The 16,174-nt window shown below is 37.1% G+C and overlaps 1 protein-coding gene across 7 annotated transcripts in view; it reads left to right on the top strand.

Annotated features, from left to right (window-relative positions):
• Positions 1–724: 724 nt before the first annotated feature.
• Positions 725–16,174, top strand: part of RDX (radixin) — a 35,427-nt gene continuing 19,977 nt past the window's right edge. For 2 of the 7 annotated variants that reach the window (XM_087721194.1, XM_087721198.1), the window contains exons 1-4: positions 725–966; positions 6,381–6,438; positions 11,339–11,422; positions 12,582–12,677. In XM_087721194.1, coding sequence (XP_087577320.1) covers positions 6,427–6,438; positions 11,339–11,422; positions 12,582–12,677 — 192 coding nt within the window. In that variant the 5' untranslated portion in view covers positions 725–966; positions 6,381–6,426. Of the gene's footprint in view, positions 967–3,848; positions 3,900–6,380; positions 6,439–11,338; positions 11,423–12,581; positions 12,678–16,174 lie in introns of all 7 variants that reach the window. The other 5 variants (XM_014059961.2, XM_014059962.2, XM_087721196.1 and 2 more) reach the window with 4 other exon arrangements.

Here is a 16,174-nt window from a genome sequence, read left to right as displayed (position 1 = left end):
GATACAAAGCAGTGCGTGCGTGCGTGCGTGAGTTTGTGTGTGTGTGAGAGAGAGAGAAGAGAGGTGTCCCAACTCAACCCACGAGTGAGAAACTAGTCTTTCCTCTCGCTCCATAATTACTGCTCCATGTTAGTTTTCGTACCAATGCAAATATATTTGCTCCTTCTGCAGCGATTTGTTTTGCTAATGGCCGTTAATAGGATATAGTACTTTTCACTGCCTGCATCGTTCTGCATTTCATTTTCATTTGACCTCATTAATTAGCAACTATAAGATACATAAAAAGATGCATAAGATTTCGTGCAAAAGCGTAGACAACCAAGGCTCTGTTAAGGGAGACTTTACACTTTTTTTCCTTAAAACTCTCTCTAAAACGAACGGAACCTACGCCTTGTTGTGGTCCAGCCCAAAATAATGTCTCAAAAGGGAGGGGGGACTTGGAGCTCATCGCATCCCCTGCTTATTCAAAAAAGAGACCGTTACCGACACAACCGACCACGTGACCCCGCATTTGATTCTGAAGCCGCTCGACCCCGCCGCCTCGTCTCTCTCTTTTCCCTCCCCCAACTTTCCAATTCTCGTTTACATAGAGATACTTCGGAGCCGCAGCTTCATCCCGCCGAAGCACGCATGCTTCCCTCTCTGTCCGCGCATGCTCCGTAGCGGGACGGAGGCGCCAACCGCTGTGATAGGGAGAAAAAAAAATCTCAAAGGGTGCCGCCATATTGCGGATCTGTCAGCGGACGCGGCGCTGCCGCAAATCTAGCGAGCCCCCCTGAGGGAAACGACAGCTCGCCGCCGCGGCCCTCGGAGAGTCCCATCAACGCTGCCAGCCAAGCTGTGTAATCGACGTGTCCCGTCCGCTTGTTGTCTCCCCCTTTAGGTCGACTCCAAGTCAGTTGTTGAGACCTTCGGAAGCAAAGCATCCGACGAGAGCTGGCCGCTCCCGGCGCCTCAGTTCGGCAGGTGAGGAGGCGAGTCGGGGTGGGGAGAGAAGTTAGGCGCTCGGTTTTTTTTTTTTTTTTTTAATCGTGGCGACCACTAGGCCGCTCTTCGCCTTGTCCCTACGTTTCTCTGCCGCCGGTATCCCTAAAAGCCTTGGAACCTGGCGCTCTCCAGAAGTGGCGGACGGAGGGCTGTCCTCAACGCCAGCTTGCTCGTGGGGAGCTGAGGTCTCCAATCCGCTCTGGGGCAGGCGGCTTCCCGCCATGCAGGTCGCAGTGGGATGTGTAAAAAGCGGTGCTCGCTGTCTCCGGCGATTTATGAAGGACAGAGAAGCGTTGCTTTTTCCTTTGCCCACCGCGATTTCTCCTCCTCTTTACCTGACAGCGAAGCATATTCCAGAGCTTCTTTTCGCCGGATTTCCGCCACCCCCCGCCCCCACTTCCCCTTCCCCGCATTTTCCCTTTAGCCCCTCAGGTTAAAAAAAAAAGGTGGATGTGAGCTGCAGATTTTGCTTCACTTATCCATAACTAGAATAAAGTACGGATATTCAAATCGTAGGTTTCCCTTTATTTTATTTTCATTTATTTATTTGATTTGTCAATCGTTTATAAGATAAGAGGTGTAAGACTAAACATGAAATGTGAATGAAATGGGTACAAATAAATGGGGACAGTAGGACAGGGACGGATGCTGCGCTTATGTATGCCCCTTACAGACTTCTTAGAAATGGGGTTGAGTCAATAGTAGACAGTTTAAGGTTAAAGTTATGGGGATTTGGAGATGTAACAACAGAGTTGGGTAGTGCATTCCAGGCATTGACCACTCTGTTTCTGGACAACACCACCACCACCACAGTGTTGTTGGCCATGGATAAGATATGGGTTGGGGTGGCACCTGAAGTTAGAAGAAATGGGCTAAATATGAATCTATAAGGCAAGGTTAGGTGGAATAAGTGCTCTGAGACATAGCAGGTTTTGCTCCTAAAAGAAGAGCTCCTGATTATTAATCCTTTATGTGCTTATTTGGAACTATTCACTATTACATCTAGTAAAGGCAGCAATTCTAGATAGCTCTATTAGGAAGCATATTGCATATTACTTCTGAGTAAATATCCAAGGAGTGAAGTTACCAGATTTCTAGCACTGAAGTTTCTATACAAGAAAGGAGTTGGGATATACAGTATCTACATCAAACAATTTTATCTGTGTTTTCATGGAAGATCTAGATATTGTTTAGATACTCCTTTTTTCCATGCTGCTGGTAAAATCATAACTGGTTAAAGAAAAAGAAAAGGGTGCTAAAATATTTCCCTCGTATACCTTGACTAGTAAATGGGGACAAGTACATTAACATATTAACAAATGTTTCAGAGTTCAAACATTCTGTGTTTATGATGCTCTCATTTCAAACTTGAAGGAAACATTTTGAAAATCTGAGAAAATTCTTTTCCTCTTACTAAAAGTATTCTGATATTTTTTAAACCATTCTGAAAGTGTTTCTTACCTGAAAGAGCCACGTTTTGCATTCAAAAAAGGACATTTGAACTTAGAACTTTTATGGAATGGTGAATAACATCAGTGTATTTGGGGCAACCTATTTTGAACTTGGAAACATTTTTACGTTTTTGAATTTGAAATGTTTCAGTTAAACTGTGTTGCATCCCTGTGGTCAATTTTGCCAAAGCTGTACTCAGTTTCCTGTCATTCACTATATTAGGAGCTAGGGAGAAGTCTAGAAGATTTGCTAACAAGAATATTGGAGAGAGAAATGTTTCTCTAGTTTCTAATTGACTTTCTTTGTCTTACTTGGTTTTACTAGATTCAGTTATTTCAATCCAGCATTAAAAAGATGAAGAGTTTTGAATTTTAAAGTAAAGGTATAGGTTTCCACTGATCCACAGTTGTGTTTGGCTCTAGGGGACGGTGCTTATCTCCTTTTCCTAGCCGAGGAAGCAAGCCACTTCTGTGGTCATGTGGCCAGCATGATTATACACTTATCTTCCCACTGAAGTGCTAATTTGCATGCTTTCAAATTGCTAGATTGGGGGGAACTGGGGCAAGAACAGAAACTTACCCTGTCACCTGGTGCTTGGTCTCAAATGCCAACCTTCTGTTGACCAGCCTAACATCTTAACTGCTAGGCCACCATACCCCTAATTTTTATTCCACAGTAAATCTTAATTTTACCCCACAATAACATCAGGAGTACTACAAGAATTGAGTCAGGTGTCCTAATCATATAACAGATAGACACAGATGTGAAAACTTCTCTAGTTTTGCAGAATTCTACATTTACAAAATGTTAGTGCTTCATTTAGTTTTGCAAGGAACATCCACTTGTGGGTTCATGATAAAAACAGAAAAAATAGTTTAATAAAGATAACCTTGTATGAAACTATTCAAACTGATGGCCTATTGTGGAAAACAAATAATATTTTATTGAAAAAAATTGGTTGCAATATCTCTTGTTCGAGTCTCATTGACCTACGTGTAATATAGGCAACTTTCATAGATAATTGAATTTTAAGTCCATAATTCTTTTGTGGTTTAAGAACAGAAGAGCACCTGCAGTGGATGACAATATAGTCTGTGAAATGCATTTAAAAAATATCTCTCCTGCTTTATTTTTTTTGTAAAATAGTAGAAGGGGGGACTTTCGGATATGAAGACTATGTTTAAACTTTCTCTTGTTCAATTCCCCTAACAAAAATCTATATTACTTCCCATGTATTTTATTTCTTTGAGGGAAAGTAGGCAGGAGTGCAGATAGTAGCTCCTAGAGAGGTTATTTTTGAGGGGTGGACTTCATCACAGGAAGAATTACTTTTTCCTATGCCTGTTACTAAATGTAATGTTTAGATAATGTTGAGTTCACTAATTTATTTAATATACCTTCTATTTTAGCCCAAGAATCAATTGATTTCAATCAAATGCCTACTTTCGGAAAATTACAAGGTGAAAATAAAAACAATACTCTTCACATTTGATTCTGGCAACTGATATTCAAGCCATAGTCTTCCTAAATATGCTGATAAAATGTTTTTCTAGACCAGTTTTAAAACTATCCTTTGATGATTAGTTTTAAGGTCTCAGCCCAACTCACCTCATAGGGTGGTTGTTACAGAAAAAATAGGAGAAGGAAGGAATATTTAGTGTGTTTGCCATCTTGAGTTATTCATAAAAAAGAACAGAATTTTTAAAAAGTTAAAAAACAAAATATACTGAAAATCCTATTTCTTTTTGGGGTGAGATAGCTTTGTATTTTAATATTAATATGAATGAAGGATCTGTTGACTCTTTTATCATATTGATAAAATCTTGATATGTGCAGGTTACTTTCTCCATCCCTGAATCCAGATTTCTAGTATGTTGACTATAAATAATAGTATAACAGATACTGTACCTGCCAGTATCCTTGTCTCTCCTGACTTTCTAATATCTATTTAAAATGTTTAAAAATGAATATATGAACAATGCTGTAAAGCAAAGTATCAGCCGTCTGATACATGAAGAATGCATGTAAGTCATCCGTAATGGCTATAACCCAATTCTTATTTTGGAAGGCTATTTTCCTTTCTTAAAAAAAAAAAAAAAACCCAAGGAAAACTAGTATTTATAGGAACATCCTGAGTTACATCCTGAGGTGAGGTTGAAGGCAACTTCACCTCTTCATGTACATGCTTTGTAACTGACTATTCACCGTTGCAATCTTTTTGTAGCAATCAATACAATATGCTGTAGAAATTGATCTACTAACTCAAAAAAAGTTGTGGATATCTGCCCTGAATGCCTTTGATCCTAATAATGAAGACAACAGGTTTTTCTTTATAAAAAAACAAATTACTAATACTGTATTAAAGTTAAGACAAACTCAATGGTATTGTGGTAAGGCAAATATTTTTACACAATTCTTTTTAAATTTGTTCATCAATTTCTTTTAAGACATGAAATTAAGAATCTTTGTTTTTTATTGGGATTTTTTTCCTCTTATTTACCCACAAAGATTGCAGTTTAGGCCCTTTGTGAATGAACTAAAATATTTGAGATTATTTATCCTAAAGTTGATCAGTTTATATTTTTCATTGGATTTCACTTGATACTGAATAGATTATTCATCCAAATTTGTATATATCTTTTTGATAATCCATGAGATTTTTAACCTGTTTTTTTTTTAAAAATCTGTTAATCCCCTTCACCTCTTTCAGTCACATTGTAGATATATGATCCATAATTTTAACCAGTTTGTCTCCCAAAGCTTGTTCTTGTCCCATGTTTAGGGATGTATGTTTAGAATATCAGTGAATTACTTTTTAAAAACCCTTATTCTAGCTACAGATTCACACTTTTAAAGTACTCTAAAAAACTGGATAAGCGGATTAATTTACACAAGTTTTTTTTCTGTAAAAATGTGACATCGTAAATTTAACATTAATAGCATTTTGTGGTGTCTGAGAGTAGTGAGTTACTAATTTCTGTTATATGGTTTGTTATGATGTTGGAAAATGTGTGTCATTTTACTTCTAAAAGATTGGTGTAGGACTGTGTTTTGGAATTTGAAACTTTCAGCCTTGTTTATAATTCACATTGCAGATTCCAAAACATTTTTCTAATTATGGTTTATAAGATACTTGTTTCAAGGAGAGTTGGGAATAAAATATAATGATTAATACATACTGGAAAATAAAATAAGTGCTACTCTTTAATTACATGAAGATCACATCTGGAGAATAGCACTATATAATTAAAAATATCTTAATGTTTTCGGTAAACTTCATGTGACAGATAAAGGTAAAAATGATGGTCAAATGATTCTTTTTCATCTATATAAATATTGATTTTTAAGAATAAGGCATATCAGCTGTTCCAGGCTGTAGGGATTGCCACAGACTATCGCAGCTTTGAAGCCTCGCATTTTGGCCTCGGTGCCTTATGTTTTTGGCCTCCATGCATTGTGTTTTTGGTCTTCAAATGCTCCATTTTAGACCCATTCCAGGCTGCACGTTGCAGCCTCCCCACGTTGCATTTTTGGCCTCCGCATGCCACGTTTCGGCCTCCATATGCCCCATTTTTGGCCTCTGCGCATTGTGTTTTTGGGTAGTTCCAGGCACTGCTGCTGATCCCTGCCGCCTGGAACTGCCCGAAAACGGGAACTATGGAGCAAAAATATATGATCAAAATGCAATTGTAAAGTCCAGCTTTTTATAATTAAAACTTCTAATTCAAAATTCAAATTCAACTGACATTATGAAATCTGTCATATTGCTTTACAGCTTATTCTTCAATTAAAACATAGGAACTAGATGAAAATAGTTTTACGTGAGTAAAAGAATATACATTATTCTACTCACGGGAACTATTGTAGTTTGGAAAATTACTGTATGAATATTTCACAATAGAGTAATATAATATAAACTATATATAATTATTTTGTTCTGGCAGAAAAAAAGACAAGAGTGAGCAAGAAAAAGAGAAGAAAAGGAAAATGCCGAAACCAGTAAGTAATCCATATGGAACCTTATTAGTATTTGGTAGACGTTTAATTCCTAAAATCCATAAATTATCCCTAATAATCACTAAGGAATATAGTGTACAAAGTGAAGGAATATTTTTCTATTTCAGTATACCCAAATGATCTATTCTTCCCTTGATCCCAAATAGTGGTAAAGCAGCTAAAATAAAATAGAATAGAGTTTTCCCATGTGTTTAGTGCTGTTTCTTTTGTCTCCTCCTCCTAAAAAAAAAAAAAAAAGCTATTTCTGTGTTGGAATGTGCACCTACAGAGGCAGTAGAGGGAGTTTGGCGGCACAGAACTTTCCCAGGGAGAAAACAGTATATTCTAAAGAAAAACATAAATTAAGAGACTGCAGTCCCAAGCTGGTTGTAGGTGGGGTAAGAGGTTCAGGATAGACACACCTTAAAATTTCTCAGGATCTATATTAGGGTAGAGAATTATAGATTTAGTTTGGTAAGATTCTGTCCATTAGGTGTAAGGATCAGATTTGATTAAATTTCACTGTGTTATCTTTGGACTTGTGCCTGACAAATTTCTGAATATTTGGGGGATTTTTCTGAAAGTATTTAATACAGGTAATTTTTTATTAATGATGGCTCTGCTTAGCAACTGTTCAAATTTGCAACAGTGCTGAAAAAGTAGCTTTGTGACAGTCTTTGAACTTATGACTGTCCCAACGTCCCTGCAATCACCTAATTGCTATTTGGGTGCTTTGCAGCAGCCAACAAGTTTTCATGACCCTTACAGTGTCCTGCAGTCACATGATCACCATTTGCAAGCTTCACAGTCAGATTCTGACAAAGTCGATTGAGACACTGGCAGTAAGTTGCTAGTTGTGGTCCAGTGATATCATACAATGATTATGGATGATTTCCTTAATGACCAAAAGGGACTGAGCTAAATCTGCCGTAGTCACTTGATGCTATGTTGCTTAACAACAGTTGGCAGTCCCATTTTTGGTTGGTGAGTGAGCTTTACCTATAGTGTTTCAATGTCTACGTGGGGGAATGATAGAAGGCAGAGTTGAGACCTAGTGATTTTGGAGTATGAAACTTTTACAATCCTCAGCAGTCTTTAACAAAAATAAAAATATGGATTCTTGTTTAGAAACTGATTAATTTATGAAATATGTTCAGGTTTTTCTATGGAATGGAAATCAAATTTTCCTCAGATTTCTTTATTTTTTAAAATACTCTGATCAGCTTCTTGTGTCATTTTTGATTGCTTGCGTCTGACATTAATTTTGCCAGACTAAAGCACCCACCACACAACTACTACATATACACTACAGAGAAAAGTTTTAGGGAGGATCTCCTTTCAACTACTTTGTTGCCATCTGCAACTCAAGACTAGCCAGGCTTTTTACTTTTCCCCTGGACAAAACTCTAGATTCCACCACATATCTGAGTTTCTGATTTTTTTTTAGTGATCCTGTATTTATCCTTCCAAATACTATGTCTGTTTTGAAGAACTAATCACTGTCGTGAATTATTCAGTTATCTGTACCTTCATTTTCTGTATTATTAAAAAAAACAATTGAACATTGTTGCTTAGATATATAATTCAATTAGAAATAAATTAGTTTTGTGGCAGGAAAAAGATGGTCCAGTTGTGTTTATCTTGTTTAAATACAAATACTGTACAAAAATAACTAGAATATAGACTTGGTAATAAGTAACATTTTTGCTGATAAAATCTAATATTTATGCATGGCTCTATAATGCAGAGTTTTGTTTTTTTCTTTAAAAATATATGTTAGAGAAAGATTTTTAGCATTTTAAGAAGGCATTAGAATTTGCATCTTTCATGAGCATGGTGGATATGCAGCTACATACTTGTCTCTTTATAGCCTGCATATGCTGTATTTTTTGGAGTATAAGACGCACCGGAGTATAAGATGCACCAAGGTTTTGAAGAGGCACATTAAAAAAAAAAGTTTTTGCACTCTGCAAACCACCCCAAAATGGCCCGTTTTTTTTTTTTACAAAAACGGGCCCGTTTCCCCCCCCAAAAGGGGCATGAATATTCCTTAGGAGGCTTGTAGAATGTTCCTGGGGGGGGGGGCAAAAGCGAGCCAAAAATGGCCCTTTTTTGTGAAAACGGGCCCGTTTTTTGTCAAAAAAAAAAGTGCATTAGGAAGCTTATAGAGTGCTTCTGGGGACTGGAAGGGCAAAATTGAGCAAAAAACGGCCCATTTTTTGCTCGTTTCTGTCCTCCCCAGCCCCCAGGAGCTCTCTGAAAGCTTCCTACAAGCTGTGCACAGCCATTTTGGTGAAGGGGCAGGGTTTCAGGAGGCAAAAAATGCTATATTCAGTATATAAGACACACCCAGATTTTCAGACTCTTTTTTTTTTTTTTGAGGGAAAAAGGTGCGTCTTATACTCTGAAAAATATGGTAATGTGTGGTTTGCTAATTCAGAGGGTTAACTTTCACCTTCAGTATAATTTATCATTGGAGTATTATCATCATTAGTAATTGTATTATACAAATAGTCCTTGACTTAAAACTACAACTGGAACTGTAAGTTGTTGAGATCGTAAGGCAAGGCACCACGGGGCCAGACTCAACATGTTTACTGTTTTTTGTCAATTATTAAGCGAATCACATGGATGTAAGTCTGAATTTATTCCCCCAAGTGGGCATTTTTTGCCAGAAACCAGGAAAAAAATCACAAATTGCAGTTGTAAGATGCTGTAACTGGTCATAAATGTGAGCTGGTTGCAAAGTGACTGGGGGAGTTGTCATGACATTCTACGCTTGGCAGAAGTGGTTTAGGCCATAAAGATCTGAGGCTGTTGTAGGTTTGAATGGTTGTTAAATAACTAGTTGTAATTCAGGGACTACCTGTGATGCATTTTTAGTACTTAATTAATTTTGCCCTGTGCCAGTGCATTAATACATACACATATATAAAAAAATCAGTGGATTACAGTACAGACATTAATCTTCTTATGAAAAACTCACAACTGTATCATCATTTCTCCCTTGATCCACATTTCTAACTTCTGTGGAGACTAGAGACAAAGTCATGGATCCTGTCATAAATTAATTTAACAAATCTCATGGAAGGAAATTTTCTCATACTGTCTCTCTCACCCCCATAATCACAGTATTGTCTCAGAATGTATCCTTGGAGGTTGAAAAATCCTTCTGATTACTATACAGTATGGGAATCGTATAGAGGCTACTGACAAATATGAAATTTATTTTGGAGGGATTATTTTTCCTCAGCAGCCTCTCTTATATTGCTCATGGATGTGTCTCAGTATATTTCAAGGTGTGCCACAGTGCCTTGAGGTAGCAGGTGGAAAAATTTCTACAAATTTCCATAAGTTACATTGAGATTCAAGGCAAAGAGTGTTTTGTATTGACTTGCAGGACAGGTGCAATGATTCAACTATTAATTATTTTATTCCTAAACTTGGTTGTTAGAATGTTATCTTAATTACTGTTTAGGGGCTCTTACAATCATATTTAAATAACAAATTATAGCAATGTCTACAGAACTATGGGAACTCCAACTACTGGAACAAAATAATTTGGAAAATATATACATACATACATATAAGAAAACAATTTGTTTTAAGGAAATTATGTAAATTGTACTCCGAACTTTCAGTGAAGCTCTTTCATCTTGCAGTGGATTGATTTTTCAAGGACTAATTAGGATTGGTAAAGTTAGCATTTTAAAATTATGTTATAGGTGGTGATTTCAGTTTTATTTGGCATTTATAGAGTTAAGATTTGTTACTAATGTAGTTTTTATAAGAGGATTTGTCACAAGGTTGCTGACAAATACAGCATGCTACAGTTCTGAGTGCAAATGTCAGTCATTAGGAAGAGAGTTATTCTGAAAGTAGAATGCTCCAGCTGAGTGTTCAGCTATCTATTTACTTACTGAATTTATTCAAAAAGATGAATTCTTTCTTTCTGCCCTCTCTCCTCTTGGTAAGGGGAGGGTTGACTTAGAAGATGATTTACAAGATGAAAAAGAGAGGGAGAGAGACTCCATTGCATCCTGCTGGATGTGGATGCCAAGGGAAAAGTAATGATATCAGTAGTAAACTGACTGAGTAAAGCAACAGTCTTGAACATAATTTATCTGGGACTAAGAGCTCTGTGGAACATGCTATGGAATAAACTGCATCGTTTTCCTTGTGTATGCAGCTCAGCCGAAAGCCATTTACTAAAATATACCCTTTTTGGAATCAGAAGGGAAAAGTACCTCAAGGATCCTCCCCCCCCCAAAAAAATAATAATTCTATCCCATCTTACAATAAGTATGCTGAGGTAAATAGACTGGCAAGAGCCTATGCACACTTAGCTGGTAGTAAGAGTCATACAGCATAGTGGGACTTTCTGCAGGGGAAACATTTTTGTATCTTGCCCCCTCCCCCCCTTTGACCATATGTGTATATTTAATAATAATAAATAATTGTACACATTGAGTGCATTATTTTCACAGTGATTTAATTAATTAGGTAAAATTTGTGTGTATATGTACTCATATGCACACATTTGGGCAAATCTCCAGGACTGGTTTCAGTGGGCACTGGCAATAATAATTGAGAAAGTAGAGAAGTAAGACTTGCATATTTATAACTCTTTAATGCTGTCTAAATATACTTCTTTTGGAGAAAGGTTAATTATCTTAAATTCAACATGTTTTTGATAAATATAATGTTTGTGTGTTTAATCATTGCCCAAAAGGTTTAGTTACAATGAATAAAATATTAATATATAAGAAAACTTCTTCTGAATTTTAATATTCTTTAGAGTTTGTGAGACGCTGACCATATCAATATCATTTGGGATTATATTATTGTTTAAATTAATATAGTAAAATGTTGTATTTATATTACATATTTTTGTTATCTGCAGATTAATGTAAGGGTTACCACCATGGATGCAGAGCTAGAGTTTGCCATTCAGCCAAACACAACAGGGAAACAGCTTTTTGATCAGGTATAAATGTTGAGTTTATGTATGTCTCCATCTTTTAATTTTTATTTTACATTTTGTGTAAATGATAATATGGTATATTTTTTGCAAAAGATAATCTATTAACACATCGAGGAATAATAGCCTGATTCTGTAGAATAGTTTTTACATTCTAAAAAAATAAAGTAAAAAAATAAACTCTAAAAAATCCATACAACTGTTATGAGATATAAGCAATATTTTTAAGTTCCTCCTTTCTTCTCATAGGTGAAAAAGATAGCATTGGTACAAAGTTAAGTTGTTCAGATCCTATTTAGCATTGGAATTATATTGCAAAACATGATAACAAAGAGAAAGATTTGATCTGTGGTTTTTCTTGTATTCATTCCAAAAAGGGCAACATCCACTATAATTGTGTAAAGTTTCCCATAAAAAAGGAAACTGTTCAAAGAATAACTTCATTGTGATTCATATTGTGGGAAGTTTACCAGAATACCTAGTTATGCCAGAAATAGAAGCAACCTGCTTAGAATGCCAAAAGCTCAGAAATAATAGCAAGAGGAAGTTTCTATTCTTGTCTTATTTGTGGGTTTCTTGTAGATATATGATTTGTCTTTGGGAAGCATGAACTGATTTTTCATTTGCTCCAAAGGAGTGTGCTGGGGTTGGGGGTGGGGGGAGATTAGCATCTCACTCAATTAAATCAGCTTACCAGTGACCACAGGCACAAAATTAGTCTGCAGCACATTATATACTTAACCTCTGTTTTAACTGTTAGCAGGACACACTTACATTCTGATAACCCAATAAAATAGTTGTCATTTCATAAAATTATCCCATATGAGAAGATTTTCTATAGTAATTTTGGTGTGTATTTAAACAAAGTTGCAGCTGATGTGACTTTGTTTAAAATGGTTTGGCATTTTTTTCAATGATAACTGCATTGCTCTGTAACTACCTGGCCATCTTTATTTCAGAATTCTTCTTTTTAATTGTAGTTATAATATTTCAAAGTTCTCTCTTGATAGGCTGATACAGATTGCTATTTTTCTTGAGGAAATACATATTTATTTATTGCATTTGTATATCACTAAATCAAGGAAGGACTTCTAACAGTTAATGACAGCAGCAAAACATCCATGGCAAGATGATACTTTGATATTGATATGATTTTATTTTTTAGGTAGTAAAAACAGTTGGCTTACGAGAAGTCTGGTTTTTCGGATTGCAGTATGTGGACAGCAAAGGGTACTCAACTTGGTTGAAATTAAACAAAAAGGTATTTTTTTACTTTAAAAATTTAAAATAACTAATATGTTTGGTGTAGCAAAAGTATCAAAGGTAGAATACCATATTTTTCGGAGTATAAGCTGCTCTGAACTATAAGATGCACCTTAGTTTTTGGAAAGAAAAATGGGGGGGGGGGGAATTTCTGCCTACCAGGTATTCATCTGACTAGTGTTCTTCAGCACAGCTTCAGCACATTAGTTCACTGGTTGTGAGTGTGCTCACATGCACCTCATTGGGGCTGAATAGCAGCTTCTAAAGCACAGCTGATTGTCGTAGGGAGCTGCAATTAGTAAAGCAGGCCAAGTGCAGAAGAGATAAGAGAAGGCAGCAGTTGTTCTGTGTTGCCATTTTGGGCTCCACGCCTCACATTTTCAGCCTCCAAACACTGATCACCACCTGAAAACGCGACGTGCAGAGGCAGTGATCGATGGTGATGTGCTCTGGCGATCACAGACCTTTGAATGGGTCTCAAACGGACCATTTGGAGGCTGAAAATGCGAGGCATGGAGCCCAAAAATGCAAGCCATTGTCTGGCAACCTACAGCCAGGAAGAGGACGCACGGATGCCGAAGGGTGGGGGTTGGCAGGGCTACATTCGGAGTATAAGATGTACCCAAATTTTCAGCCTCTTTGGGGTGTGTGTGTCTTATACTCTAGAAAAAACAGTAGATACATTCTGAAGATTATGTTGAAAGTCAAGCCAATGCTGATACTAGATGGCTGCCTAATGAATGAAAAAAAGAGTAAGCTGTAAAATATATTTCTAGAGCATGTGTGAATCCATTTCTAAGTTTTTTTCCCTATTTCATGTCAGTCTAGTTTTATAGAAAATAAAATTGCTTCCAATCTAAATGACATGTTTCTCAAAGGTTGTGGTGTATTCAGTTCTCTGATAGCAGGTAATATGGAATGTCACTGAAAGCAGATAATAAAATAGATACGTATATTCCTCCTGGTACATTTAAAAAAAAATCTTTCTCCTACTCCTAACTAATCATGGGAGGATTGGGGTGCTTTTAGTTAATATATACCTGATAAATATCCAGCATCCAAGGAGAGCTAAAGTTTCAATAAGTAGGGTAAGTAGAATTGTTGGGCTCATCTGTGTGGTAGAGTTTTGATTTTCATATACTGTAAGGCAAGCATTCCAGCTGACTAAACTTATTAGCTTTCACATTTCTTTGTGGGATGAGGCACTGAAAGATAGGCAAGAGAAGATTATTATACTTGCATCCCATGAATCATAAATCATTCTTCCTAGTAGTAAAGGAAGCTGGTAAGTGCTGAGAGACCGCCTGCTGCCAATTACCTCACAAAGACCCATTAGATCACACAGATTAGGCCTCCTCCCGGTTCCGTCTACTAGCCAATGTCATCTGGCCACGACCCGGGGGAGGGCCTTCTCTGTGGCGGCTCTGGCCCTTTGGAACGAGCTCCCCGCAGAGATTCGGACCCTCACCTCTCTCCAGGCCTTCCGAAAAGCCGTTAAAACCTGGCTGTGTCGGCAGGCCTGGGGTCGATGAGTTCCCTTCCCCTCCCGAATCGTGTGGCTGTTGGTTTGTTTTATATGCCTTGTATTTCTTGTGTAGTTTTTGTGTTTCCCTTCCCCTCCTTGGGTTTGTGTGTCGCCCTGAGTCCCGTAGGGAATAGGGCGGCATATAAATAAAATGAAACTCAAACTCAAACTGATCACATTGTGGCACAATGAGGTGATTGAGAAACAAGAGGATTGTACTGGTATGCTCCAGGAAACTCTCAAGAATAACAGAACTATAAAAAGTATGTAAGGGAAAAAAAGTAAGGACGTACTATTCCTAACTTGATAACATGATTGTCTGGATTAGAAAAACTAAAACATAATTAAATCAGGGATGGGACATTTTCTAGGACTTTAAACAAGAGAATAATATGCCGTAACATTTTTCTGCCAGCATTACTTACTCTTCCTAGAGTAGTCTTAATTGAGCAATATTAACTAAAGGCAATATTAACTTACGACCATAATTGAGCCCAAAATTTCTGTTGCTAAGCAAGACAGTTGTGAGTTTTGCCCCCTTTTTTTTAGCTTTCTTGCGACAGTTAAGTGAATCGCTGCAGTTATTAAGTTAGTAACATAGTTGTTAAGTGAATCTGGCTTTTCCATTGACTTTGTTCGTCAGAAGGTCACAAAAAGTGTCCACATGACCCTGGGATACTGCAACCATCATAAATATAAACCAGTTGCAAAGCATCCGAATTTTGATCACGGGATGCTGCAACAGTCGTAAGTGTGAAAAATAGTCATAAGTCACTTTTTTCCAGTGCTGTCACTAAACAAATTATTGTAAGTCGAGAGCTACCTGTATAAATAGGGGCGTGCACTACCTGCCTATCGTCTCTGTCATTGTATTTTTCCTTTTATTCTTGCTCTCGTTTTTGTTTGACAAGTTCTAATAAAATAAATAAATAAAGTATTTCTTGTTCCTCAATATTTTACTTTAGTGGTTTTTAAACATTTTTTCATTTCAGTTCTTGCTAAACTTCTCAGTGGTATTTCATGTGCATAATGCTTATTAGGGGCAGCACAGTCACTCAGTGGTTAAGACTCTGGGCTTGTCAAGCTGGAAAACTGACAGCTTGAGCTTGGAACCCAAGCATCACATGACAGTGTTAGTTACTATTACTCACCCCAGCTCCTGCCAATCTAGCAATAGCACTTTCACTTATATACTGCTTTATAGTGCTTTACAGCCCTCTATAAGCGGTTTACAGAGTCAGCATATTGCCCCCAACTATCTGGGTCCTCATTTTACTCACCTTGGAAGGATGGAAGACTGAGTCAACCTTGAGCCTGGTGAGATTTCAACTGACAAATTGCAGTCAGGAGAAGCAGTGCTGCACTCTAAACACTGCACCACCGTGGCTCATAGCAGTTTGAAAGTGTGCAAATGCAAGTAGATAAATAGTTATCATTTTGGTGGGAAGAAAACAATGTTCTGTATTTTCATGCTGGCCACATGATGACAGAAGCCTTTCTCAGACAATGCAGGCTCCCTCTGCTGAGAATTGGAGATGAGTACTACTCCCTTGAGTCGGTCACAATTGGACAGGGGAAAACTTTAAGCCTTTAATGCTTATTAATCATTGGCAGATGCATTCAAAATATAGTTTCCACCGATTGAGATGGAAAAATATAGCTATATCTCCAATGTTTAAGTTTGATTTATTGAAATCAAATGTATAGCCAATCTATATATATATATAGGCTGTCAGAGTTGAGTTTCTTTAATAAATGTTGGCGAATTCCATTACTTATTGTGATCTTATAATATGTTTTTGAAATACACGTTCTGAAAGGTCTCATGCTTCCCTAATTATTTAAATCTCTCTGTAAATCACATGTCCTTCAATGCTGTACTTTTTAGATTAAATTGCAAAACATGACAAGTGGTGATAGATTACTTTTCCCAATATTTTAATGTTCTCTTCATCCTTTGAATTTTTGTA

The sequence above is a fragment of the Thamnophis sirtalis genome, unplaced genomic scaffold, assembly GCF_051295495.1.
Source record: "Thamnophis sirtalis isolate CommonGarterSnake01/CBP01778 unplaced genomic scaffold, rThaSir2_p1.2 scaffold_8, whole genome shotgun sequence".
NCBI classification, from domain to species: Eukaryota; Metazoa; Chordata; class Lepidosauria; order Squamata; family Natricidae; genus Thamnophis; species Thamnophis sirtalis.
The sequence above is the reverse complement of the archived record's forward strand: the minus strand, read 5'-3'. Positions and strand labels throughout refer to the sequence as shown.